A 27,911-nucleotide genomic window follows, 5' to 3' on the forward strand; every position below is an offset into this window, starting at 1 on the left:
GTTTGTTTGTTTGTTTTTTCATCAGCAGATTACATTGTTGGAAGGATAATGTTCAACTAGGGTCATTTTCCATGAACTGAAAGGAAACGTATAACTTGCTTCTTTTTTCTTTTTTTTTCCCGCATTTATAACGCCCATACTGAGTTTTGGTGATAGAAGGTAATACAACATTCACATTCATCTGTTTCCACGTAACACTTACATTCCCATTTGTCTATATAAATATTACATGTTTTTCAGATGATAAAAGAAAAAACATTCTTCACATGTTGCCCTCCTGCATTTTTGTGCTTCTTTTCTGGGGGTCAGTCTCTTTCAAAACAAAAACAAAACAAAGCCCTTTGACAACAAAAGCGGTGTGGTGAACTGAGTGTTTGCTAGCATACCGGTATGTATGTACAGGTCTTATATGGGGTCTATGGAGTGGCTGCATTCACCAAGATGGCACATGCCATGGCAACGGAGACGGTTCTGTGTTGGAAAGGAACTTGGATGCATCTAGAAGGCATGCAGGTTACAGTTTGTGGCGAAGAGAGGACGACATTCACAGGTGGGAACATGGTTTCTGGTGAGGTGGCGTGTGAAGTAGTAGAGGATACATTTACTTTCCTAACCTTGGTGCGCGGTGTGACCAGTTAAAAATGAAGATATGAAAAGAACAACATGACTGGAAGCACTGTAGAATTGAACAACATCATTCATATGAAATAAATACCCAGAAAGCTGTCCGTAACATCTTGATGCATTCTAATCGTCAGGCATTTCAGCATTTTAAGGGTAAATGTTTAAAATACTGTGGAGGGAGAAAAGGAAACTGTGCTCACAGGGCAGTACACTTACAGTAATTGCACTTAAAATCAAAATGTGCCAAGGGAGGTTTCAGTCATGTACTCACCCCCCCGATTACACAGCGCTGACATTCACCTGAAACACAGGAGTGGGCTGGACAGTAACAGTAGCACCCTTGTTAATGCGAAACAGACATGATGCTATTGCAGGATTGTTTTGTTTTTTTTTATCCCAGTGAAATACTGCAGTGGACAAGAGCGGCTGAGAGAAGTTAAAGGCCCAGTGTGTACAATTTAAAAGGATACTGGAATGAGGTGGACCAGAAAATCGAAATATGTGGATTTTAGTTAGATTCATTCATTAAACGTGAATAAACTAATGTTTTCATTGTTGACATCGGGAATTTGCAACTTTCTTTCAGGCCGTTAGCAGCTACTAAATGTTACGCAATGGACCTTTTAAAGGATTTTTTTTTCCTTATTTTTTGAAAGAAGTGGTTTGTCTTTCCAGCAGTTGCCAATTAGAACCAGCAGAGGGCACTACAGTACCACAATGAATAATTGCCGAGGCTCAAGTACTTTTACATTTCAGCATTTGTGTTTGTGGGAGGATGGATTATATATAATTCAAATTCGTTGTACTGAAGCATTCAAAAATTGTTGTTTTTTTAAAGAAGACATTGCAGGTTTGCATCAAAAAGGCAACATCAAAATCTGACAAAGTGACTGTCAGGATCAGTAGCTCGGCAGGATGGAAGGCCGACTGTGGTGTAGGAGATTCATGATTCAAATCTCTTTGACCACTTTGGTGGTTAAAGTTAAGAACACAGTGGCTCTCAGAAGCTTTGAATCTACAACTTGATTCACCGTTCACCGACTGACTCCTCAAGCTATTTTCCCAGATGGCCAATATGTCTTTGTTTCTTTACTTTAAAAACCAAAGTTGTTAAAGAGATTCGAACCACCAACCTCCTACACCACAGTCTGCCTTCCATCCCTGCGAGCTATTTGTCCTGATGAAGTCAGGGTGTCACATTCTCTTGGTGCTGTTCCAATTTGAGGGACAGAAAAACTAATCAGGCCAATAGGAATTGTGCTGCAGTCTGGTAACGATTTGGTTTTGCCCCAAATTAGAAGAAAAGAAAGACGAAGGAAGATCTTTTACAATTTCAGAGATGATGTTGGTGATGGTTTTGAAGATGAGTTTGGAGCTGTTGCTGTCCTGCTCTGGTCTATTTTGCGCTCATTACTTGACCAAGATCTAAAAAAAAAAAACAACAACATACACATAAACATATTTGTCTCATTATATGCTGTTTAAATCGTCTTCAGTCACTGGATGCACCTGTAGCACAGAAATCGCATCATTCCGCCTTCGTTGTGTTACGTTACAGGAAAGAAGGAAAAGAAAAGAAAAGTAGCTCGCAGACTGGAGCCGGTTGCCATCGTTTGTTTGCTAGAGAGTCGGTTCTTTGACTTTGCTCTTTGGCTCGGTCACAACCGGCGCATCACTCGTCGTCAGATGGTGAGAACTCAGCAGCGGCGAGGCTCAGGTTGGCACTGTGGAAAGCACCGGCACCAATACTGTGCGGTTTCTGGGGCTTCACATCGTAGTGGCGTCTTCTTCGGAAAATTTGCTTCTCCTTATCAAGTGTTGTGGTCTGAGGGCGCCAGAAAAATAGTAATTAATATATTATTTATAGGAAAGGGGGAGCAGTAACCACTCAACCACCAGCAATTGGTTAACAAGCCAATGCTAGCGGCAAGTTATTGCATGTCAAAGTTCCCACGATTGTGACTGTAATACACATTGATTTAACTTGATGTAAATCAACAAAAGCTACAGCAAGCTGAAAAAACCCTGCCAGTGTCATGTGTGATGAATCATTGTACTGACAGTAAGTTGAGCTGCATTGACCGTGCAAGAAGAAACAGCCACAGCACTGGGGGAGATGTGTTAGCAAGCTGGTAACTAAAGATGGAGGATGATAGTTGATGGCTTAGACTTTCTCTAGAGATGAGACTGCCAGCATTTTGCCCACTAGGAAGCTCTGCATATTAGTGCTCTGCTGAGTCATACCTTATCCAGGACATCCCTGAATGCTGGTAGTGGTCCAAAGACCCTGACCTCTGGATGGCTAAATCCTGATTCAGCTGAGCAGAGAGAAATTAGCGCAACTCAGAGATTCATATTAAATTAAGGTCATTCGAGTTCAATTGCTTAAAAAAAAAAAATGTCAAAACATCACTTCTATCTGAACTTTTTTTTAAAGAAAAAATGTTTTACTTTAACAACAGGCCACCAAGTGTTTGGCTTTTGTTGCAAAGTAATAACAGTGCTGAAAATGAGAAATTTGGACAATTTGACAAATCGTCTCACCAAATCAAAAGCAAGAACATGGAAAGATTCTCCTACATTGAGTGTTGGCCCTTCAGCAGGTTTTCACCTTTAGCCATTTAAAGAATCCAGATCAGCATTTAGATTATTTAATAAACTATGCTCCAAAGCAATATTTTTAATATTTTTACAAGAACTTTAGAATTTAGATTTCATAAGTACAGTGCTGACAGTCCATCAGTTGGAGAGAGAGATATATAGTAAGGGGGGGTGTTGTGGCAGGAAGCAGATGAATGAACAGATGTGGATATGAACCAGAGCAAAAACTGCATACTGCACATACTGCACACTGCTGACTTGGAAACTACAGAGGAAAAATGATGGATTGCGCTGCTGCGTTTCAAAAGAAGCATCTAAAATGGTGCAATCAAACAATAATAAAAATAATGATAATTGCCAAAATGAAGACAAAAATTTTGCACAATTTTAGCAGCAGAAAAACAAAACAAAAAACAATCACACTGGAAATCAAAAATACAAATGCTTCAACCAAAGATTGTGCTGTGGTCAGCTGGACCGAGCACTTACTGTAATGACTGACACTCCCGCCGCGGTGCTGCTGGGTCTGGGCCCTGTGTTAAAGTGCTTCTTGATTTTGCCAGCCACAGACAGCTGGTGCTCATTCCCCGACACACCGTCCTCCTGGAAATCACAGGCAAACCCTCAGCTCCTCCATCAGGTTACACATTCTAATAGTTACACTTACACTCCGGTGAGTCACAGGGGGAGGAGATGCTTACGTTGACCCACGGGTGGTCCAGCACCTGCATAGCTGTGAATCTCTGCTCCGCTTCCACCTGCAGCATCACTGTGATCAGGGCCTGAGGAAAAATTGGATTAGCAGTGTTGGGAAGATCACTTTTCAAATCTAAGTGGTTACAGTTACAAGTTACAAAATAGAAAATGTAATAGTAGTCAAACTATTTCATTAAAGTAAATTACATTTGATGACATTTTGATTACTTTTTGAATAAATGTTTGCAACTGTTTGGACCTGACGGTGTTAAGCTTTCAGCAGAACTCAAAACAACAACAAAACAACAACAACAAAAAAACAAACAGCCATAACAAGGTTAAACCTCAGGACCTATTTTTACTGGGCAATCACTTGAGAACTATCTTTTAAATCAGCAAAGTCAGTCACATTTTTGCACTGTTGATGAGTTGTGAATTTATAGGACATATTGATGTTTGACGTGGACACAAACCTTGGCCGTGTCGGAGACATTGTCCCAGTATGGTGAGGGGAAGTCAAACTGGCCCTTCAAGATCTGTTCAAAAAGGGCCTCCTGGTCATCACCACTGCTGCAAATATTGGAGAAATGGGCATGAATGATGCTCAGGGGAAGTAAAGCAATCTGACAATAATGTCTCTGGATTAAAAATGTTTAAAGGTTCCATAGTAGACCCACTTTGATTTTTCTGCACCATGCAATTAACTATTGAAAAAACACAACAGCTCTCCAGTTAAAAGGAGACCTTGAGGTGTAGGGACCTGATCCAAGAACAGTAATTCTGATTGGTCTGTTTCCACTTTAAAAAAGAAAAGCATGTAGGTACCTCAGGAAATTGCAATGTGTCAATGGAACTTTCCACCTGGGCAACCTTTTAAAAAAAAAAAAAATACTGTACACACCTGCGAAATGGAGGAAAGCCACACAGCAGTATGTAGGTGATGACACCAGCTGCCCACACGTCAACCTTCAGCCCATAACTGTCAATGACGAAAAAGAAACAGCAGTTTTTTGTCTTCAGTTGAACAAGTTGTTTTTGGAGTGATAACGGTTTTGTTTTCTTCGCCGTCTTTCACAACACGTGTCCAGTTAGTGGCGTCTCCTCGGACTCACCCCGTCTCGGTGATGATCTCCGGTGCCACGTAAGTGGGCGTGCCGCACACTGTGAAGAGCGGACCGTTGACCACCGTCGCCAAGCCAAAGTCGCCCAGCTTTAGAGTCTTGCTGCCATCGACGTGTTCGTAAACCTGCGTCAGAAACAAAATGAAAGCAGGGCGAGAAAGCAATGAATAAATAAATCAACGCGAGTCAATTGTAAGGTTAGAGTGACCCCACAATGATGTCATAGAACTAATTCTTATGCTTTATCGAATCCGACCTTTCAGACGCTATTTAAAGAACACAATCTTTAATTCTTTGCCAAATACTGAAGAAGATGGTGGTGTCATAAAGTAACATGTTCATTTCCATTCGGTTATCATATGCGCACATTAACTAAGCAAGATAAAAGGAACAAAGGCTTCTTCTAGAAAGTTCTCTTGCATTTGTTAAAAGTGCCCTAATTCTGCTCTTCCTTCGCCGCCATGAATTAAACATGATGAATTGATTCTGCCGCTAAATTTTAGTTAGTTAGCAGATTAAAGCTGCCTCGGTTCTATATCAGAGTTTGCAGAGGGGATGAGTTGGGAGGCACTGGATGATGAGCGTGAAATAAGGTTGAAATTTACCGACAAGGCCTTTGTCGGCTCCTCCTGGGATTCATTGTCGGCACAGCGGTCAGTGAATGACACTGAATGAGACCGCGGGCGACGGGAATCGCTGCGACGAGGCAGCTCCAGTGGCACTCACCAACAGGTTCTCCGGCTTTATGTCCCGGTGGACGATGTTCAGGCTGTGCAGGTACTTGATGGCGCTGGCCAGGTTGAAGAGCATACTGCTGGCGTCCCGCTCGGTGTACTTGTTGGAGGAAGTGATGGCGTCAAAGAGGTCCCCTCCCTGGAGAAGGCAGAGCATGCTAAAGTCAGATGAACAGCTACAGATTTTCGTGGGCCAAAAATAAAAAAAATCTGCATAAAATAAAACTTTAATTTGTTTGTAAATGTAAAAGTGGCAAACAAACATTTTACCTGTTAAAATAAAGGCCAAAAAAAAGGAAATTAAATTCTGCAGCTGAGCATGAAATGTACTTGTGAGAATGTTGTGGTGGTGCAGTACCTTAACCAACTCCATCACAAGGTAGAGGTCATTCTGGGTGTCGATCTCCTCAATCAGGAGCACAATGTTGGGGTGTTTCACACGGCGGAGGAGTGACACCTCACTCTGGATCATGTGCTCCTGTTTTGCACGACATTGCAATCAAAGTAAAGGTTAAAAAATACTTAAACTAAACTAGGCTTTACTTGTAAACTTGAACAAAGAAATACTTTGTTTTGTTGCATCGCCGGAGAACCAGACCTCCTCTGACAAAATAGACACCAACAAAGAAACAAACCAACCCTTGAAGTCAACAGTCCAGGTGTCTCACCTTCCCCCTGCATTTATCTTTGTTGATGATCTTGAGAGCGTACTCTCTGCCAGTAGATCTCTCCATGCACTCCCGCACCACAGCAAAGTTCCCGTCCCCTAAAGTTCTCCCTACTTTGTATCTCTCGGCTATGGAGGAAGGAACTGCAGGATATTCATCCAGCAGCATCAGCTCAACTGCGGAGGGAGACATGAAAAGACCGTTCCAGTGGACTGGTTGGTGCTTTGAAGATTTTAGCTGTTTTTTTAAAAAAAAAAGAATTCTGTCGTACACTCACTGCTGGGGCCGTCTCCTTCGTCCATGGAGCTGCAGACCTTCGTGGACGCCAGAGACAGGGAGGAGCCGCTGTGCTGAGAGCCCTGTGTGAAGGACAGCCAGACACTGAGGCACATTTCTTGACTCATATTAAACAGCAAACAGTACGTGTTGACAGAGGGGACATCTTTACATTTCTGACCTCAGAAACATACTGCAAACAATCTGAGGTCAGTGTGCATGAAGGACTTTGATCCCTGGTAGAGAACTTTCTTTACACATTCAAAAAGCATGAGCCAAGTTTAATGTGAAAAAGGATGAAGGGAGGGACATTATTTTACTTTTACTACCGGAACAGAGCACGACATTTCCCAAAGGCTGACATGCATAATTGAACCCTCACAAGAACTTTTAAACTGCTTTACAAAGCCAATGCCGCATCATGCTAGCGGATGCATCGCCAGAAGCTGTTTATGAAAAAAGAAAATCAATATTTTTTACCCTCCGTCGTCGGAGGCTCGCTGGACTGGTGGGAGACGGGCTGGGGGACTTCCCAGACCGAGGTGTGGACAGCTGGCTGCCAGCGGTGCCATTAGCTGTTAATGAAAGGATTAAATCAGCAACAGCGATGGCAGCGGCGGTCGTCGCCTCTTCGGCACTTGACAGAGTACAGCGAGCGGAGACGCGCGCAAACACTCACCCGAACTGTTGGACGAGGGGGACTTGCTCCTGCGAGACATCCCGCCACACCGCGGCGAGGAGCGACCCTGCAGAGACGGCAGGCGGCCGTATGACGCAGACTTTGCCACCCTGCACTCTGGAAGTGGACGGTAGAAGAACTTTGAGTCATTTCTACTGTGCTGAAGCCTTAAACCACAGAGCCACAAGCGGTCCATCCAAGTCTGTACTCTATGGTCGTTTAACACACACACACACACCCACACGCAAAGACTACCACAGCGATAAAACTTGGGGCAGGACAAGTAAAAGCAAAAAAAGCATTTCATCTGTGGCCAACACAATGTGTATTATTGGAACAAGGCTTTCAGTGAGAAGGAGGCTTTATTTACTGAGCTCTTCATGCCAGAAAGTCAGTTTAAAATGACCACCAACACAGCCACAGTTAGAGCAGGAAGCTAAAAATGAGCATTTTTGCGGTTGGCTTTAAACAGAGGGCTAAATGTGTTGCGGGGTTTCGGATTACTAAACCTGCAACGCTGTTCTACTGGAGTCTTGTACAAAACGTAAACGTCTGAAAACAGGTGTTATTATGGAACCCTTGATGAAGTTACAATGGGTGGAGCAAAATGTTGTTTCACACAAAAGTCTCGGTTTGCTCTGAAAACTGCGAATACTTCAAATAATAAGACTTTAAAAAAGAGCAGAAAGAAGAAAGAACCAACCATTCTCATCCAAGTTGAAATCATCCTGATAGCGGAACTTCTCAGGGCCACAAGCAAAGAATATATCGTCGTCTCCAAAGAAGTCCTGAAGGCAGGTGACCTGGTGAAAAGAGTGATCATTTTACTGCAGTTAAATATGCATCGTATTAATGAAGACTCCATCAAAAGACTCCATCTTTAAAGCACTGACAAATAAAAAACAGAAAATAATAAAACTGTCTAAAATCTGAAGTATTTTTCATCCTTAGTGACTCACATACCGCCACCACGTCTGTGGGCACTTCCAAGCTAATTCTGGACTGTTTTCAAACTAAAATGGAGCTTCCTGATGGAGGCAGCTGCCAACACCCACCGAGCTTGTGCAACTCTAAGAGTTCACCAGGCACAATCACGCTCCTCTTAAATCTTGTTTCACTCAGAAGACATCTCAAAAGAGCAAACATTAGGTTCATAATCAGTTTTCAAACAGATACAAAAGCTATCAAACAAACCTAGAAAACAGATCAAATACACTAATAGTGAGTAGATGATGGTTAAAGTTCACCAGCACATAAAGTTTTGTCAAATTCTCACAAATGATTGAAATGAAAATACTTTAAGCTTTAATGGTTGTTTAATTGTTATGACAAGAAAGGTCAACGTCAGAAGAAAAGAAGAAAAGCCGAGATGAATTACTTTGCGCTTGTGTTGCAATAAAGCATCATCAGATATCTGCTCATCTTGACAAAATTCACAGACAAACAACAACACTGCTGGAGTGAATGATTCAGCACCTGCTACTCTGATGCACACAGGAGCCGATGACAGTGGATGCACTCTCATAAATAAATGAGGAAGCTGATGGAGGCCTGACCTTCACTTTAAAGAGGATATTGATGCGCTTATCTACGGCGTGTGCCAGAAAACGTGGAGCACTTTTCATTTCCTCACAACCGAGGGCTGGACACGGCGAGGCCTCGCACAACAAAAAAAACAAAACAATGAGATTGCATGGAAAAAAATGAGCAAGTTTGTCTCCCACTATAAGGAAAGTTAAAAGCACCTGGTAACCAATTAGATTTGATTGCATGAATAAACTAAGACATAAGGTTTGGATGTTGGGGAAAGTTTTTTTTATGCTTATACTGCATACACACACAACAAAATATAATATAAAAATAATATAAAATATAAACAGCTCATTATGCTCTTACAAGAAAATGAAGGCTGTGGTTTTGAGAACATTAAGAATCAAGGCTGACCTGGAGAAAATAAATGATGTTCACATTTCTTATTCATCCTCTTATCATTAAGAACCATGGAGAGCTCAGCCTGGGCCTAACATGATGACTTAAGTGCTGACACATCAGGAGCGAAGAAGGTCAGACAAGAAGGCAACCGCTTTGTAACCCTCTATTAAATGAGATGCTATCATCTTCTTTAGTTATGGCGTTTCAGTACGTTCTTTCCATTCTACAAATGCCAAATCATTGTGGAATAAATGTGCTGTTTGAGATTACAGAGGGTGCCTGAAGACAAACTAAAGGGTCTCACAGCCAAAGGTTACTCAGTCATTAAAGCTTTGATTTAAAGTTTTTTCTTTTTTTTTTCAGGTTGGGAGCGGGGTGGTGGGGCTGGTGGTATTATGTCTCTCTTCTAAGCAGTCACCAGCTGTGTTTAGACCCTCCCCCTACACTGCTCCCCCTAAAGAGTGAACGATCCCAAAGGAGGAAGGGGGAGTCATGCAGCCGTTGCCAAGGAGACCAGACTGAATGTGAGATGAGTTTGAGACGGTGAGAGGGACACGGTTACCTTAAGATAAGCTGTCGAGATCTAGATCTGGGGCAGTGATTGGTAAAATAACTGCAGGAGGGCCAAAAAAAAAAGGGACAGAAAAACAACAACCACAGAATACCTTTCCTGTGTGATGTCAGAACAGGTTCAAATTAAAATAACTCATCGATGTGAGAGAGAAGTAAAAATTTCCAGAGGTTAAAGAGGTTAGAACCATCAACTGTAATCTAATCCATCGGCATACGCATGCCCTCCAATCACAGGATCCAGCCTACACAAATCAGCTGCAGCTCAGTAGATGTAATGTTTTCACATTAAACTGTTTTATATCGCAAAACAAGAAGGTTAAATAATAAATCTGCTGTTACATTTGTGATGAATGTGCTGAATGACACAGCAGCTCCCTCACAGACACCAACCCCAAAGCACAGACACTCCCCCCATTCCAGGAGCATCCTGTGCAAATATTGATCTCCAGGGAGCATGAGGGGGTGGGGGGTGGGGCGTTTTGCAATTTCCTCAGGCAATCCTCAGAAGCAACACACAATGGCGCGCACGTCATGAGCGAGAATCAATCTGAGTCATGCTAAAAAGCGCATTATATCATGGAAGACACAAGCTGGTAAAAGAAAATTGCAGGGACAGCTGGAGCTCTCCGAGGTGCTGAATGCCAACTCTGAAGCGTGCAAGGCAGCCAATTTGACGCTGAAGTGCTCATTTTGCATGAATCGCCTGTTCACGCAGGCGACACACTTTTTAGGATTCTGTCGTGCGTTCGCTGTTAATCAACTCTTATCTTCTGCAGCGTCATGAGGAAGCAGCAGCCCAGCTGAAGGCAGACTAAGGAGTCCGTAATCTGCCGTAACATCATTTTCATGTTCGACTGTACGTCCAAATCCTTGTGTTTTTTTTGTTGCACTTCTGCCTCAAGGATTTTCAGAGCAGAACATTAAGTCCCACTATGGCTAAATGCGTCAGGGCCAAAATAGAGGATGAGAGAAAATTAGCTCACCATGCCAAGAGCAGTGGGACACTGGACAAGTCACTTTTCTATGTTGGACTGCCAAGTCTCAGCAGTTGGTGAGAGAAAATCCAGAGAGCCTCTCCGTCCCCTGTAGATGTCCTTCCACGCTGTTAGAGGCAGTTTGAGCTTCAGAACTGCTCAGAGTTTATTACAAAGGCTTGTCCATCTTTCCTCATCCATCTTGCCAACATTCAATAGAAAGCATTTTCAGCCAGACGCCTATGTATAATACGAATCAACTTCCCTTTTAGTTCGGTCCTTTCGTTCCAAGCCTCTAGTTGGGATGAAAACAGTAAGCACCTGCTGTTGCCCTTAAAAGAAGATGAAGTAAACAGGAAGTGATAGCGAATCTAGCTGCTGCTAAAGAGCTTAGCGTGGATGATCTGGTAGCAGCTGGTTTGTTCTAAAACAATACCAATATAAGGCTTAAGTTGCTTAAGAGGCTTTCTACCTGGTTATACTGGAAGCAAAAATCAAACAGAAAAAAACAAACCTGGTTGTTCCACTTCATTGTGATAGACAGAAGGTCCATCCAGTCACATTTTCTCATGTTACAAATAGTTCCAGTGGGGTCTTTGCCAGATGGATGCGTCTGGTCAATCTAATGGAGTTAGGAGACATCAGTGTACCATTGAGAAAAAGGCCATCTGCTCTTCCTGAATGAACATCCTCTGCCCTTGTGCAACCGCGCCGACATTGACGACTGAGTGATGCGCACTACATGGTTACAGCTTCGAGCCATATCCATTACAGTGAGGTTCTGGGTGCCAGGGATAAAGCTTCCTTCATCAAATACACTGAGTCATGAGAACATTCTGCACTTCATCCCAAACTCGAAACGGCCGGATCACGTCAGGTCACAGCAGCTCCTCACGACGTGGCGACTTCATCTTCCCATCTGGCTGGCTTCCTTTCTGCAAGCTGATCTACAATCTGAGCAATCGTCAAGTACAGCGCCCGATCAGAAAGTTTGTTCTGCCCAACCTGGCCAAGCTGGACCTCACCCTCACGATAACGCGCCATCACGCTGTGAGTCAGCATTACAGAGGGATTGCAGTCGTCAAGCAAAAGCGAGCTGCAAACCAGATCCACTAATAGAAGCATTCTTTCGGAGTTAAAAATAACTGTGGGCTAAAAAACAACACAGAAACTATCTGCCCATGTCTTGTGCAGTGGAGGAATGAGAAAAGACAAATGACACTAAGAAAAATATCAGAAAAATTAAAGATATATATAATAATGAATATGAATAAATATTATCAGACATTCGTTAGTACTGTGCCAAAGACCCTAAGTGGGACATTTATCAGGTTAAAGAGGCGTGAATCAGCCTCTCTGATGCCTTTTGGAGGCTTGTCTAGCCATCTGGAGCCACATGGCACCAGCTACAAAAAGCAGAGAAACTGGAGCACAGAGCTGCACTGCTAAGCACAAAATGTTTTCTGCCTTTGTCAGGGAATTAAAGAGAACATTAAAACTGTGAATTAAAAATGCAGAAAAATAGGCAAGTGCTGTGTAAAGGACATGCACAAATGAAATCACCACATAAAAAATTCAAACTTCTGCCAAAAAATAAAATGAAATGGGCTTCCCTTGATTGTAGTAGGATGGAAGGGTTTTGCATACAGTGATTCTGTGTGTTTTTGTGGGTTTTCAACTCTCCTCCAGCCATCGCAGAATGCCTCCATACTGGAGCCTCCACCTCGGCCATGTGCTCCGTCTTGCTAGCATGTGCACGGGGAGGCTGAGCGCTGCAGCCACAGCGCTAGCCCTCTCACACTACACCTCCAGCCCTTAGATCACTGCTGCACTGCTCTGCCGCAGAGGCTGTTCCTTAGCAACCAGCTCGGAGGAACCATGCCCTGGACACAACCATCCACAGTAGGGGTTTATTAAAAATATACTGGCAAAAAATAGGCTACAAGTACAGACTGGGGACATGCGGAGCCACTTAATTCCTTGAGCAGTTTCAATCTTATGTCTTGATCATTTTTCCAAACTGTGCTATAGTAAAATGTGGTGTAGTAAAATCATTGTATAAAAGTCAAGAGATCAGACACTTGACACAATAATCAATCCTTCCTAAACTACAACAGCGTAAATATCAATTGCTGTCCATTTAGTTACAGTTAATGTGCGTATACTGCATATGAACAGGTACCTAGTTAGAGCATCGTTCAGCAAAGTAGAACTGTATTTGGTAGGAAAATGATAGTGAGTCCTAGAAACCTATTTCTGGTGGTACATTTAGCTAATATTCCCCAATGAGGAGCAACCCACCGGGACATGTTTCTTCAGGCAAGAGAGCAGTTTGTGCGAATAACGAGCAGAAAAGATTGTTCCCTGTTTTCCCTGTCTCTAAAACTTAAGTAAGTGTTGTGTGATGTGAATGGGAAGGCAAGACAGCGTGAAGTCTGTCACCCAAAGTGAGCAGGAAGTTTCCACGACACTGAGCGGAAAAAAAACAATATTTTACTGCAGAAAAAGATCAAGAACGTGTTAATGCATCTTTTATGTCAGCAGGAGAAACACAAGGAGTACTAAAGGACAAAACAATCGGCAAAAACATGGAACCAAGCGTTGTGAGGTTCACAAGAATCTGAAAATTTTGCTTGAAATTTTTTAGAACTCTGACACGTGTTAGTTTCTTAAAACTCGAAAGAGTCCAAGGGTCCACAAAGCCGTTGTTTTACATTGTCAATCCAGCACGAGTGTAGAAACACTGTGAAATGTGGCCGTCTTCACTATGAAATGCTCATTCAAGGAAAAGCTACGAAGCACGGTAAAATAGTTTCCAACCCACAACCAAGTCATGGGTTACTATGCACCAGTGAAAGCACAATAACTGGAAGGCTTTCACTGCATTTACACAAATACTGTGCACACATAACTCATCCCAGGTGCAAAACATTTGGACATTTAAGAGATTTGCTGTCTACCAAAACTGTGTACGACATGGTTGCGGACCACATGACAGAACTTTTGTGTACGCAGCTAATCTTTGCTTGTATTTTAGGGAAGTTAAATTGGCTGAGGTTTTGTTGAATTTGTTCCCACAGCGCCACGCTTTGAATCCTACTTTTGGTTCTGACTGCCAAGCGTGATGCTTACAAATCAGACGGTAACACCTACCATCTTGCCATCGACGGTGTAGAGCCTTTTGACGATTCCCGAGTCCAGCTTGATGGCGTCCGTGATGTCGGTCATGACCTGCTCGAAGGAGTGCGCTGTCTTCTTGTTGAGCAAAACCCGGACGGCCTTGCGAGGCTTCACTCCGCTGCGCACGATGGTCACCAGCTTGGGCTTGATGTAGTCTCTGCCCTCCCTGCCCTCGGAGCTCACGGACTTGGCGCTGGCGAGGGGCTGAGGGCTGCGCTGCAACACGGGGGTCCTGGGGCCAACCGCCCAGTTGGGGTTGACGTTCTTGGTGTAGTCCAGCATCTTGTAGGGCTCGATGGAGGCGCAGACGTAGCTCTCTCCTGCAGAGACAAGAGACTGGTGATTTCTGCTCCGCGATTACTCCTCGTCAAATGTCTTGACGTCTACACAATTGCTCAAAAGTTTGGGGTCACTGACTTATTTCTGCAATGAACTCTATTACAACTAGTTTTGAGAAATAATGATCTTGAAAGCTCTGCAATCATTATTAGTGCACAGAAATCAGCCAAGATGGGCTTAACAAGTATGGGAACATTTTAGTGTTTAATGGAAACCATTTCCAATGTCTAATTAAAAATGAATTCCAAGCAAAATTTGTGTGAACACACTAAAATTAGGCTATTTTAAAGAGCCTTAAATATAAACCATGATGCTTTCTTTTAGCACACAAAATTTCAACTTCTGTAATGATGGCCACACTTGTCACTCATTGTCAATTAGGCATTAAAGGCAACAACTCTCAAAGCAGTCCCATATGTGTTCAGCACATTCCGACTGATGTTCTTGCACTCATGATCTAAGAGCATTCCAGTAGATCATCCCATGCAGCTGGATGTAATGGAGCTCAATGGAGAAATGAGTCAGCGACCCCAAACTTTTGAACGGTGGAGTACAGTAGATGCAACCTTGGATCACCCACCTTCCACCAGCTGGTCCATGCTAGTGATCTTCGTCATCCCGTCCACGCTGTATATGGTCCGCACCCCCTGTGGCAGGTTGACATTGTCGCACAGGGATCTGGTGAGGTCGGCGAGGAGCGCCTCCAAGGACCTGAACCTCTCCTGGGAGATGGCGTACACGATGCCCTTAAAGTAGCGGTCGCCGTTCCTGTAGAAGCGGATCTTCATGGCCTTCTTCTCGGTGCTGAGCGCCTGCAGCGTCCTGGTCCTGTAGAGGCTGCAGTGGGCGCTGTGCGTGGGGCTGGGCAGCCCATTGCCCCTGGAGCCCCTCCTGGTGTACCTCTGGGTCTTGTCCCGCTCGTCGAAGTGCTCCAGCTCCATGACTGCGCAGCGCTGCAATAAGGCAGACACGGGCAGACACACGCTCACCACTTGCACGGAGCTGCCCGCCCCGTCCGACTCCCGCACATGCACGGTGCGCGAGAGGGATCAATCAAAGAGGCGCGAGCGCACGCGCACGCACGTCACACCCTTTTCTCGTCTCCGCCGTGGCGTGCAACCCCATATTGCAATAAAAATGACATGCACCGCAGTGCATTTGAATGCATTTGGATGTATTTGTTTTTGTGACGAACCACGCGGTTAATTGGGACCGATCCAATCACTGAAGCATTATTAAAAAAAAAAAAAAAAAGAATAAAGACAGCATCGGTGCAGGCGCTCCTACCTTGGAGGTGTTGATGGGGAGAAGATGCAGCGCACAACGTGGATCCGGAGGCCGAAACTTCTCAATGGTCTCAATGAATCATTTATTTTATTCCGCCGCAGATGATGCAGCCCGCCGTTCCCCTTTTGTTGGCCCCGCGATGGTGCTCAAGTGCCGCCCGCGCCGTGTGGTGTGTGTCTGCACACCGACGTGTGTGCTCATGCGGTGCGGAGCGGAGGCAGGGCTAGTAGGAGCCGGTGCTGTCCCCCCCCTCCTCACCCCTCCCTCCTCTACCTCTCCCTCCCCTCCCCTCTCCTTCTCGCTCCCTCGCTGCAGATGCAGTGGTTTGTTTGTAACGGAGCCGGTGGTGTTGTGCCAAAAAAAAAAAAAAAAAAAAAAGCCATCGACTGCCAGCCGCAGACCGATCGGCGACGTCCGCGGGAGCGCGCACAGGTTCGGGATATAAGATCAGCCACGCCTCCTTCATTTATCCACATTCTCTAAAAACACGCAAAACCATCGCGGCGTCTTTGGGACACGTTTCCCGGGCGGTCAGCGTTTTTAGTCCATTTTTGTTCTTTAACTCAATTTCATGTCACGCTGTGCTATGCTCATAGAACACTCCGTTCTGCCTTAGAACAGACCTCCAAGTGAATATCAGACAAGTCGGTGTCTTAATTATTTTTTTTAAAACTGAAAAAAAAAAAACAAAAAAAAAACACCTTGACCACGTGGTCAGCGCTTTTGTCAATTTGTGTTTATGTTGACATGTTGCATTGCTTCCTGCTCTGCTATCATGTAACAACAGTCTACGCAACCGTCTAGGTGTCAAACTTAAATACACAGTGGGCCAAAATGTAACTCGAGGACAAAGTCGCGGGCCAACATTGATATTTATTGGAAAAATCTTACTCAGTATATAATAGTGAACCTTTTTATATGGAACCCAACACAGACAATGGTGTCAACATTTTTTGTCAATTTTTGTTGTTTTTTTCACTCTTTTTAATGCTATGTTATCATGGAACAGTCTATACTATCATAGAACGGTTCTAACCCCACCACCCTTGCCCTACCCCAACCTCCTTTTGCATCCACGTAATGTTTTCACGCACTATATCTTCTTGACAATGTCACAACGTGATGTGTTCCAGCGTCAAGGGCGATGTGAACAAAACACTCACTGAATGTGTCGTGACAACCGAATACTACTAAATGACTTGAATGAACACATACCTGCTGGTAGGGGAACAGCAAGTCCAGCTAGCAGACAGAACCACCGGTGTGTTTGTGGCTGTCGAGTGTGTCACCGAGGCGAAGCAGCCGCTCTGGAGAGCTGAGCCCAACTGCAGGACAGCTAAGCTGCTAGACAGATGTTTTTAAGCCAGATATGTCAAAAGTAATGAAGACAAGTAAAGATTAATATTACATCTAACAACAGGGGCTTTTTCACTCTGGACGTGACGCTCACCTCAGAAGGTAAAAACACAAAGTCAAGAGTAAACACAGTGTCTTTAATAACACTGCACATTCATGCAGCTCATCATTACAACAATAATAGTATGTTTAACGTAATTACATACACAATTAATACCTTTTAGCCATCAATCACGTGAGAAATCTTGAAGAAACTATTTTTTTTTTTTCCTTCAAGATTTTAAGGCGGCAGTAAACGCAGAGTTGCACAAAACAAAACTTTGAGAAATGTTTCCTTTTCCAGTTCGTAACCGTTCCATTTTTGAGAGTAGAAAAGTACATAATTTGGATAAGGGAACAAGTGAAAAATTGCAAATAATATACTAAAAGGAGGAGAGTTGAGAAGGGTCACCGCCACAGTGCCAGCCTACACATTGTCTCAGGGTTTCCAAGGCAGGCAGGCAAAGCGTGAACACTTAAAATCTGATTCCAGCTTACACACAACTTGTCCCTTGGAAAAAAGGCTGCTGTGTTTGTGTTGATTCAAACATATCAAATGCTAATTTTTATCGTGCTCCAGGTAGTTGTGGTACTTTGAGAAACTGTGTGCAGTACAGATCCAGCGCCACAAAAGTGGTTATGAAGATTGTTGTGCAAAGTCCCCAGCACCGGCACTAAGGAGAGGAACACAAAAAAACAAACACAATGACACACAAAGGAGACTGATTATTCACCAATCACGATGTCTGAAAAGCTGGAGCCAAAGCAAATAGCTCAAACTGTCACCTGGTTTGCTGCCATCATTCTTCGTCAGTGTTCATGCCTTTCACTTCGCCTTGCAACCTCATCTGTGGCGCAGAGGGAAAAAGGTTGAGACATGATGGCACAAAGTTAAAATTCATACAAATCCCATGAATAAGAAGAAATACATTTTGTTTGAAACGAGATACAGACGCAGAAGAAGACGCAGACAGATCAGTACGGTACTAACGTGGTTATAGAACATTATTTTACTTTTTAAATTATTAAATGAGCCCTGCGATGAACTGGCGAGTTGGTCCAGGGTGTCACCCTGCCTTCGCACTATGACAGCTGCGATAGGCTCCAGCAGACCCCCGTGACCCTGAGCTCAGGAATAAGCGGGTATAGAAGATGAATGAATGAATGAATTATTAAATGACATAAACTGGTTTTCAGACTTTTGTACAGACAGAATTTTTGAATTAGCTTACGTCATAAACAAGCATGTTTTTCTAACTGATCTCGGCCTTGAAAAAGCGGCTGCTGTACATTTTGTCTAGAATGACTGAGGTCATAGCAGACATAATGCCTCCAAGCTTCACACAAGAGTCAGTGTCTAGAGAGGCGCAGTGTGCCGAGTGTCCTCACATCATCCAGCTCCTTCTTAGTGTCCTCCTCCATGCGGCGAATGTCGTCCATTGACAGATCGATCCACTTGTCGATCCAGCAGAACAGCTGCCTGTGGAAGTGGGTGAAGATGCGCTGCTCCACCTTGACGGACCGAGCAGGGGCACAAGAAAAGAACTTCAGACATTGGCCACCAGAGGGCGACATGTATCCCAAAATGTTCCTGACAATTTGGGAAAGCGAGAGTTCTGTACCCTTTGAATGACGCCTTCCACCTTGCCGGTGAGCGGAAAAAACTTGGCCTCAACAGTGGCGAGCTTGTAGGCGCACATGTGAGGGCAACTGCTGTTGTTTGCGAGCTCCTCCTGCAAAGCAAATGAGAGGCGACAACTTAGAATGTTATTGCGCCGGGTGGAATCACAGTGATGTGACGTATGACAGCGTTGTACCTTCCAGTTCGGTCCCAGAGGACCTCGACCCGTCTTCTCTGACTTAAAGACGGCTGGATCCATTTCTGCCTTGTATTCCTAGATAAAAAAAAATTTAAAAAAAACACGCATGCAGAACAGTTAAATACAGTCAACACCGGCAAAACATGAAACAGTGCTCAGATATCACATGTATCACCTTTGGATTTATGCTCGCTTTGTCAGCAATGTCAATGTTAACGACTTGAGTTTGGTCCCACAGACTCTTCTCAATGTTGTGTACCTGCAGCAAAGAAAAATAGAGGTTAGCTTACTGATAGGGGATATTAACACCGTGTTTTAAAAGACAGCCAGTTGCTTTAGAAGAAGGCAGGGAATTCTCACATTTGTTAATGAAATGTGTTTTTTTCATTATTTACTTTAAGCCCCTTGAGATACACCAATTCATTTCCCAGGGTGCCCTTAATAATTTATGGCAAAGTGTACAAAGATCATAAAAGTAATAAATACGAAACTAGATGCCAAATATATAAACACAAGGACAAAATCAGATTGTCAGAAAGAAAGAACTTCCAAAAAACATCTAGTAGACAATTCATCTGTAGGAGTGCTTTAATCACAGAACCAATCTGAGGTTACTCGGGTTCAGAAGAAAGTGGGACAAATGCAGAAAATTGGTTCCTGTTTTACTGGCTAGTCGACAATTCTAAGCCATGAATGTCAGATATTTTTGTTGTTCATTGTGTTTGTTCCAACTGAAGAGCGACTTTGGTAAACATGGCAGACGTGGACCATGGCAAAGTTACAACCTCAACACGTGAGTCAGACTGCTGGATGACGTGACTTACGTTTTCCTGATCACCCATGTCGTTCTTGTGCCACGTTTCAATCTTAATCTGAAAATCTTTCTTGTATTCACTCTGTGGGCACGAGAGAACAATAAGGCACAGTTTAGTCAAAAACCTTAGACTTTTGGGTATTTTTACGAACCATATAAAACATGATTATGTCTCCATTGATCTTTTTCACTAATTACTTTGTTTTTCAGAGTATGTTTTTTATGTTTTTAAATTACTTGACAAAATGGAAAAATACTTACAGTAAGAACTGCATCAATGAAAAGGTGACCCATGATATAAGGGGGGGAAAACAGAAAGCAAAGAAAAGATGAGATCACATATATCAAAGTTTTTTGTTGTTGTTGTTGTTTCTTTTTTAGTTTTTACTTGTGCAAACAATCTGCATGAAAAGTGAAACAAGAAAGCACTTGACTGAAACGGCTGTGTGCATTTGGACTCACTGGTTCGACAGTAAGGATACGCATTCCAGGCCTTTTCATGAATTGATAATGAGCCTTTCGGTGCGCAGATGCGGACTATGGCTGGCACTTTGCTGCAGAGACACAAACAAACATGGAAGTGAAAATCCCAAACAGTAGAAGCAGTAAAGTCGTATTCACTCTCTAATTATAGCGCAGACTGGACAGAACCTGTCCTTGGTCGGCGCTCAGTGAACTGCTTTTCTGCACCGTTTGGAGATTCACTGGCTTTTGTCAGCTGCTTCAAATTGATTTCTCAATCTGCTGCTGCTGCTGCTGCCGCTGCCGCTGCCGCTGCCGCCTCTTCACTGCGTGTGCGCCGCGTCAGACATGTGACCCCTCACTTCATGTGTGCCCGATTCATTCCTGACTTGTTGCAACACATTTTTCCAAGCTCTCTTGAAATGTGCGGCGACAGCGTACACAGTTGACAGTAATGTTGCAGCACAGCGGCCAGGAAACTGTGACCATGTTAACTGGATGCCGATATAGTGCAGTTAGAGGAATATTAATACCGGTGATCTTCCGCTGTGGATTTGTTCCTGTGAAGTGTTCGATGCGTCAGCCTGAACAGCATTAAGATATTTTAGCCTCTCTACACACACAGTACGTATAAAAACAAGAAAAAAGCCCTTTAAAGGAATGACTGTGAGTGCAGCGTGTGTTGCTCACCTCTGCATGTGGTACACCTTGTGTGTGTACTGTCCCTTCTCTCCATCCTTCTCGTACGGCTCGTTGACCAGCACCTCCACGCCTTCGCCGCCACCCGTCTCATTCTTACTGGCCTCTGCCACCGCGTACAGTTGACCCACCTGGTACTGGAGGAGCAAGAAAAGAGAAAATATTTGCGCTGATAAAACAATTTTATTTTGACCACATAATCCGTCGGGTTCTTCAAAGCATTAACCAAATAATTAGCCTGAGTTAGTAAATATTTCTCTTTCCCCGTTGCCTTATGGCGTATGCCTTATTTTATGATTTTCCCCTGGGTTCCGTGTTCTTGTACAAACACAATTGGGAAAGAGGGAACTGAAGCCTAAGAAAAAATGTCGGCCAGCTCTGTACTCAAGAGGCTGCGACGTGAAGAAACGTCAAATTTACCCAGAAACACATTGAAACTCTCAAGTGGAATATTCTTTAGGGTCACTGCAAAGAGGAAATATGGACCGTTTAGATGCAATGCCTCAAAGCTAACGCAGCAATAGTGATAGAAGCGTGTACTAGTATAAGTTACTACACTAGACGGTGAGAATAAAAGTTTGGGACGGTTCAAAGACCTCTGTTCCAAATCATTCCATAATGACCCCAGTTAACCATTCACAAAATCGGCTGAGTAAAGTGTTTTCCCATAGACACAGCAGACCAAGACTTCAGCGGCTGAAAACTAGTCGACTCAGCCTTTTGTTGACTTTTCCTCCCCACACTTCCTCCTCTGGACTCTTCCTGAGTGAGGCAAGTGTGCTGCCTGTGACTCTGGAATACATGACTCACAGCAGGGATTTCTCTTGCGTTGCACACTGACCAACCGCAAGCGCGAGCATGTGGCAACCAACATTTAAAGCTGCGACTTGCACTGCGTTTGACTCCGCCGAGCGTTTCTGCGGAGACGCAGCTTCTCCTTTAAGCGGTTTTCAAGACCACCAATGAGCCGCCTGCCGGTTGGACTGATGTCATAATTTAAAAATCCAGCCAAACCCTGCCCCCAGGTGGAGAGCTGTGACACAGCTACAGAGACAGGTTGGCAAAGCCACCCGGAAAGGTAGCGGTGGATGTGAATTCAGCCCTGCTGCTGCTGCTGCTACGATGGGGAGGAACTCAAGAATGTGACTGGTCATGTTTAACTGGTACGTCAAGATCTATCCAGTAGGAGCAGCGTCAAGGGGGGGTGGGGGGGGGGGTGGAAACTTGACATTCGGGCGTAAACAACAGGCTGAAAGCGGCTGCAGGGCGTAATCATGGACGGACAAAGAACATGTTGAGGCAGTGTGTTTTGTCTGTGAAGGCTTGGCAGTACCAGTGTAGCGTACAGGTACACAGGCGGTTAGACTTCAGGAAAAGGTTCATTGTCATAAGTGTTTAACTATTATCAAAATGACCGATGGGGCCAACGGCAGCTTCACCCGGGTGTCATTGAAAGAACTTTAATGCCGCCATTATGTTCTAAGATTTTCATACAAATCTGACGCATTCATAAACACAAATCAGTTCATGCAATTTCGTACAGCCTCCAATAAATGATGCTTGTGTTCTTCAAATATACTCTTCACATCAAACCTTTAAATGCTTTATGTTTAACACACATGGGTATCTACTGTACAGGCATGACAGCTGTGGGATCAACTGGGACATCAGATTTATTTTTTTTTGCAATATGCTTTCCTACCATTCGATACAGGACCTTTACAGAAAGCAGGTGAATTTCACTCAGAAAAACACAGGCAATCCTTGCTTTCAGGTTTAATGTTGTGATTCATTCGACTGGCAGATCTTACAGTTAAACTTCTATTGGACGGCTCAGTAAAATAGTTGTTTCTTTGCTTTGCATTGAGCTGCAAAGCCACTGGGGAAGTTGTATTGTTGAGTCGTTTCCTTTTGTTAACAAAAATGAAACAACTATCTACAGTTATTGTCATTTCAATTATGGTGAAAGGGGCAACTGAGAGCATCAATAGAGCCATCATCTGTTCCTGATTCTAAAATATGGCCAAATAAATCCTTACCTCCTCCACTGAAATGGGCAAGACGATCCGGCTGCAACAGGGACAGAGAGAGAAAAGAGAAAAAAAAATGAATGAAAGATAATAAAGACAGCGAAACACTATACAAACAAGTGTAGATAAAGATGAGATTAACTGTACAATCAATGTTTTAGTCCTCTCAAAAGTTGGGAATTTATCTAAAATGCTTTTAGATGTCAAAAGAACAGCTGAGCTTTTCCAAAAGTTACTCAAGAGTTGTACATACAGGTCAAGATAATGGAAAAATAGCAGTCAAATACCACTTGATAAGCATGTTCCAAACCCTGAGATAGCACCCTGGCACATTTTGGCCTTTTGATGGGGGAAATTATTTTCTGTTTAAATGTTTTGTCCTTAAAGTCAAAAAACAGGAGTCAGAGTTACCAATACAAATCAGGGCTCATCCCCAGCATTGAGTTGGTTGTCACAGGTAACACAGCTTGTCGGGCAGTGTGTGAGAATCTGATGATGCTAACAATGAGTCATAACACTGAAATATGGTTGCACTAGTATGACCTCTCTCTAGTAGACCCAAAATAAACATCAGAGATAATGGGTTTTAACCAGACAAACTGCTCCAACAAAGATTATGCGTTGATTCATAGAGACCAAAAAAAAACAAACAAACATAAAAAAAACCGAAGCGGACAATTTCCTCTCAGGGTGACACAATCAAGAGAAGGGGAACATGAAACTATCAGCGAAGACTGGAACTTCTAGTGGAAAGCCGGCGTGTGTCTTTATACAATAGCCAATTACTGCAGGTGCACAATGATGCCAGGCTAGGAGAGCCTGAATATTTCATTAGCTCATATCAGAGTCAGAGAGGCAGCTAGCCAGGCATGATGGCGACACACAAACAGTGAGTGACTGTGGTGTCACTGCGGCTCAGTGTGTCTTTCCAGGCAGCATTTTCTCACTGGAATGAACTTTGCGCCCCTGTGGTCAGATGACAGCCAGCTGCTCAAGATGCTGCTGCTGCTCCAGCAATGACAGAACAGTAAAAACTTGCCAGCTCAGGAGTTCAATAGATGTAATTCTTCTTTGTTTTTGTTTTTCCTTAAAAAAAAGGAAGAGGAGAGGAAGATGGGCCAGGATGCTCATAAATACATCTTAGATCATTTAGCCTCGATATGATCTGTTTCAGCTGATAAAAACCAATAACTGCGCCGCAATTAAATCACATTTGGGACACACCTAGCACACCAGCTCGCGTCTTCAATCAGGTGACAGTCTCACAGTCGGCATTTAAATGAATGTACGGCTTGGCCTCTCGTCATGCATTACACTCTCGCGACCAGTGTGTCAGAATTGATTTACTTTGTGCGAGAGAGCCAAATAAACTGAGTCAAACTCCATTCCACGAGTTTCGCACGACTCGGTGAGACGCCAACGCTACTTCAAAAGCACGTAACCCAAAGTTGCATTTCATTTCAATAGAAAGAAACTGGGGTTGTGGCTGTTTCCCAGGGTAGGAAGGACTACTATTAAACGTTTAAGCGACGAGCGTTGAGACACTGACAGCGCGAGCGCGCGGACACGCGGACACGGAACCGGAAAGTTGTGGTACTCACAATTCTTTGATAAGCATTGTCGGCTGTGCTTCTCTCCGACCGGCGCAATACAAATGGGAGAGGGAGAAGAAGGAGAAGACGGGGGGGAAATCACAAAGGCAGACAGAAGTCCGGGTCGCGGTTCTTCTAAAGGCCGGAGTTCCTTCCTGGTGGATGCCTTGTAGGCGCGGTTACGTCAGAGTAGGAGGGGGTAGGGGGAGGAGACACCACCTTAGTTTCAGGTAGCTCCGCGCCGTCGTACGTAGCTGTGACGTCACAACACCGGAACCTGGGGTGTGAGGGGGAGATTAAGCGCGGCGGCGAACGGTTGTTAGCACGGCTGATTGGCTCCATGTCGGTTTATTATGATACAACCATGATGGTGACGTGTTTCAAACACCTGCCTGTAGCCTGACAGCTGTCAAGTACTGTTCACAATGTTTATTGAAGAATTGATTGATTAAACCAACTGCTGAGTTGCACTGTGAGAGTCATTATTAGGGCCGAACGACAAAACGCAACATTTGGCTGCGTCGTGCTTTTGGCACCCTTGTCTAGGCATCCCAGGCTAGTAAAACTATGAAACTTTTTCAGGCGGAGCATCCCAAAATAATGAACTGAAGCCAACTGTTGAGAACCAGTTTACGTGCTGTCACCACTTGTCTGAACTAACTAACAGTCCCCTGTTAACTTGGCCTACATGTCACCCACACAAGCATGACGACGTCACGTAAACTCGTGTTTCTAATTAGTGCACATAACTTTTGGTGTAGCTGCCGTAGTTACCACGGCGATAGGTGTATGTGCGTCTGTTTTTGTGTGTGACCATCCAGTGGCGGTTAAACCGGTACAGGGCGGCACTGCCCGTGCCTGTCCGACCTGTCTGTGAAGAACAAGGCTCAGTGAGACTAAGGGCGTAAGGTGCAATTGCAACTGTGCAGTTCATCTATTGAATCACTTGTGCGTCGAACAGAGGTTGTTTGTCCCCACGTTCAGAGCCTTGCCTGCCCAAACTGCGGTGAAAATGGAGATACGTTGCATCGTTCGCACAATGTACGTTTGAAATAAAACACACGTCTTTAAAAATTACAGTTTATTTTGCTCATATATCCTTTTTTTTCTTTTTCCTGTTGAATCAACGTGACATAAAATAGCAATGACAATGGCTAAAATGCAGATAAAGGCAAAGGAAACACACACGTACAAGGCTATGAAAAATATTCTCATACACAAATCAAGGACGTCAAGATGTCTAAAACTAAACTGGTACACGGTGGATAGAAAATAAAGGTACATGCAAGAGGAAAGGGGATAAAACTACATCTGTCCAAACCTAAAAGCTCCCATTTTCTATCATCACACGCAAGAACATGCCCAACAAAACTTTGGATTCATCTTCACAGAACCGTTCAGAATACATCTGTACGCGGCACCCACTGAAGAATCCCACACTTAGGAGCTTAGGGCTGAAAGTTAATGTTAAGGAGGATACGAAAGAGCAGTTTAAGGTACGACAGTGAAGGAAAGTGCCAGTCAGCTTCCTCCTCCCAGGGAATGAAGTCTCCATCTGGTGGCTCGTCACTCTAACTTGACTGTGCAGAGTTAATGACGAGGGACCAGACTAATGCAATAAATCTATCGTCTCCAACATTCATTCATTCATTACACTGTACTGCATCCAAGTATACATATATCTGCCTGGTTTACTCCCAAATAACAAGCCACGATTCATGAAACGTGTCAGCGCACTTTGAGATACATTCTGTGGGTTAAATCAGTGCTGATAGTTTACTTTTTGGATGATAATGCGAAGCTAATTCAAAATGGGCTCATTTGTTAAAAAAAAAAAAAGAAAAGAAAAAAAAGAGGAAGAAGTAGTTTACATTTGTACACGTTTCTACTTCTGCGTAATGAAGATCTTTGACCAAGTTGGTGGCGTTCAAATAAGATTTGCGGTTTGGGACGTTTGTAACTTTTTCTCGTCCACCAGGGGGAGTTAGAGTACAAATATAAGTTCAGTTTTCTATTCACGCTCTTTTTCATTACAATCATCATTTTCCCCATTTTCCCCATTCCCTGAAACTTTTGCCTAAACTCTCTGAACCAATGCTCATATGCCCACACTGTTAGAGAACTGAGAGACAAGACTCGGCCACGCTGTCCACACGAGTAAAGACAAAGTAACAAAACCGTGAAGCTTTTAAATTCTTGTCCATCAAATATTAAAAAAATAATAAAAAATAAAATCCCAGCATATTTCTATTTCCATGTTAAAACAATAAAAAAAAAAAAACACTTCTGATACTGTGAACATACATTCCTTTTCTCTCTCTCTGCATGATGCACCACTGCATTTCAGAAACACATGACTTAAGGTCCACTCCCAGAGGTCTAAAGTGCATTGTGTGCCGTTCATTTCCTGCTTGCTTGCCTGAAATGAGCGTACGGTGGCGGTGGCAGCAGCAGAGGCTTGTCTCTCAGCTCTGTCTCCCTGATCACTGAGCATTTTTCAAGACACATATTGCCGACGGACGGGTGGATGAGACACAGACAGACAGGGTGTCGAGGGAGGATGGGCGGGACCGTGTGCACCACATCATGCTGCCTGCGTCCAATCCCTCCCCATCCCATCCTCCTCGCACACACCGAGGCACTCTGAGGGTCATGGCTGTCTTTGGATATGCCTCTGTAAGTTAGAAACACCTGTGGAGCCTCCCTGCTTGGGACCAATCAAACAAAAAGTATTATTATTCCCCCGAGTTTCACCCCCTTCACAGCCCGAGCTTCTGCCTCGGAGGGATGCGTCTATCGGCCTGCTACCTTGGAGGAATTCTCCCTTTTTTACGCGTTGAGAGGTGAATTCAAGTTTGCCCGAGCTGCTGTTAAACCTCAAGTCAAATATTGGAAACATGCGGTCTTTGATTTTTGAAAATAAGCTAACGGAGCCCCTTAAAGCAAGGCCTTGAATTTCAACTAGCACCGTTTGGATTTACAGGAACATGGTTTGCAAAATGCATGCGTTTTGCCTGTCTATGTGTGATTATGTACTAGTGTGTCGCCTCACAGAAGCACTTATTGCTACAACAAACCAAGAATCTGTGTGTGTGTGTGTGTGTGTGTGTGTGTGTGTGTGTGTGTGTGTGTGTGTGTGTGTGTGCCTGTGTGCCTGTGTGCGTGTGTGCGTGTGTGCGTGCACGCGCGTGTGTGTGTAAAGCAGAGGCTCCACCCGCAAGCCACATCTAACCTTTTAAAAACACAGCACATGTATGAGTGACTCTAAATAAACACTGGAAACACGCCATCTTCCTCATTGTCAAGTCTTGTACAACACACAAAGGTGTAAAAACACATAATATCGCAAGGAAATACATTTAAAAACAAAACACAGGACACAAACACACAAGAGGAATTCAGGAGTTACACTGTG

The 27,911-nt window shown here is 43.8% G+C and overlaps 2 protein-coding genes and 1 long non-coding RNA gene across 5 annotated transcripts; 1 reads left to right on the top strand and 2 right to left on the bottom strand.

The window, feature by feature from the left end:
• Positions 1-9: 9 nt before the first annotated feature.
• On the bottom strand, positions 10-15,618 carry LOC142895440 (serine/threonine-protein kinase DCLK1-like). 3 transcript variants are annotated; one of them, XM_076036494.1, is made up of 15 exons: positions 14,978-15,618; positions 14,032-14,378; positions 8,103-8,202; positions 7,400-7,516; positions 7,201-7,295; positions 6,716-6,803; positions 6,445-6,620; positions 6,135-6,254; positions 5,769-5,915; positions 5,034-5,167; positions 4,823-4,900; positions 4,395-4,488; positions 3,927-4,007; positions 3,715-3,828; positions 10-2,449 (listed from the first exon to the last, which is right to left on the bottom strand). In XM_076036494.1, exons 1-15 carry the CDS (start codon positions 15,336-15,338, stop codon positions 2,297-2,299), a joined length of 2,205 nt encoding a protein of 734 aa, XP_075892609.1. In that variant the 5' UTR covers positions 15,339-15,618; the 3' UTR covers positions 10-2,296. The 3 variants fall into 3 exon arrangements, with proteins under 3 accessions (XP_075892609.1, XP_075892610.1, XP_075892608.1); XM_076036495.1 differs by having other exon boundaries at positions 4,395-4,491; positions 6,722-6,803; positions 14,978-15,617; XM_076036493.1 differs by having other exon boundaries at positions 4,395-4,491; positions 14,978-15,616.
• A 1,538-nt stretch (positions 15,619-17,156) lies between these two features.
• Positions 17,157-24,677, bottom strand: LOC142895443 (phosphatidylinositol transfer protein alpha isoform-like). Its single transcript, XM_076036500.1, has 12 exons — positions 24,506-24,677; positions 22,914-22,944; positions 20,866-21,011; positions 20,176-20,267; positions 19,975-19,982; positions 19,724-19,795; positions 19,075-19,158; positions 18,897-18,974; positions 18,702-18,812; positions 18,469-18,591; positions 17,866-17,927; positions 17,157-17,753 (listed from the first exon to the last, which is right to left on the bottom strand). The coding sequence occupies exons 1-11, from the start codon at positions 24,520-24,522 to the stop codon at positions 17,880-17,882; spliced, it is 810 nt and encodes a 269-aa protein (XP_075892615.1). The 5' UTR covers positions 24,523-24,677; the 3' UTR covers positions 17,157-17,753; positions 17,866-17,879.
• A 2,796-nt stretch (positions 24,678-27,473) lies between these two features.
• Positions 27,474-27,872, top strand: LOC142895444 (uncharacterized). The gene is made up of 2 exons (XR_012928214.1): positions 27,474-27,614; positions 27,699-27,872. It is a non-coding gene; the product is annotated as an uncharacterized LOC142895444 (long non-coding RNA).
• Positions 27,873-27,911: the final 39 nt, after the last annotated feature.

Source organism: Nelusetta ayraudi, unplaced genomic scaffold, assembly GCF_046127955.1.
Source record: "Nelusetta ayraudi isolate G7.1 ecotype Tasmania unplaced genomic scaffold, CSIRO-AGI_Nayr_v1 ptg000048l, whole genome shotgun sequence".
Taxonomy (NCBI): Eukaryota; Metazoa; Chordata; class Actinopteri; order Tetraodontiformes; family Monacanthidae; genus Nelusetta; species Nelusetta ayraudi.

Excerpts from the sequence above, each read along its gene's own strand:
- LOC142895440 (XM_076036493.1), bottom strand. The coding sequence starts at position 15,338 with ATGGAGCTGGAGCACTTCGACGAGCGGGACAAGACCCAGAGGTACACC. Across the intron at positions 6,804-7,200 it reads CGAGCCTCCGACGACGGAGG|GGCTCTCAGCACAGCGGCTC; the intron begins GTAAAAAATATT and ends TCCTTCACACAG. Across the intron at positions 6,621-6,715 it reads AGACGGCCCCAGCAGTGAGT|TTGAGCTGATGCTGCTGGAT; the intron begins GTACGACAGAAT and ends CTCCCTCCGCAG.
- LOC142895443 (XM_076036500.1), bottom strand. Across the intron at positions 20,268-20,865 it reads AAGGTGTACCACATGCAGAG|CAAAGTGCCAGCCATAGTCC; the intron begins GTGAGCAACACA and ends GTGTCTCTGCAG. Across the intron at positions 18,813-18,896 it reads CTCTGGGACCGAACTGGAAG|GAGGAGCTCGCAAACAACAG; the intron begins GTACAACGCTGT and ends TTTGCTTTGCAG.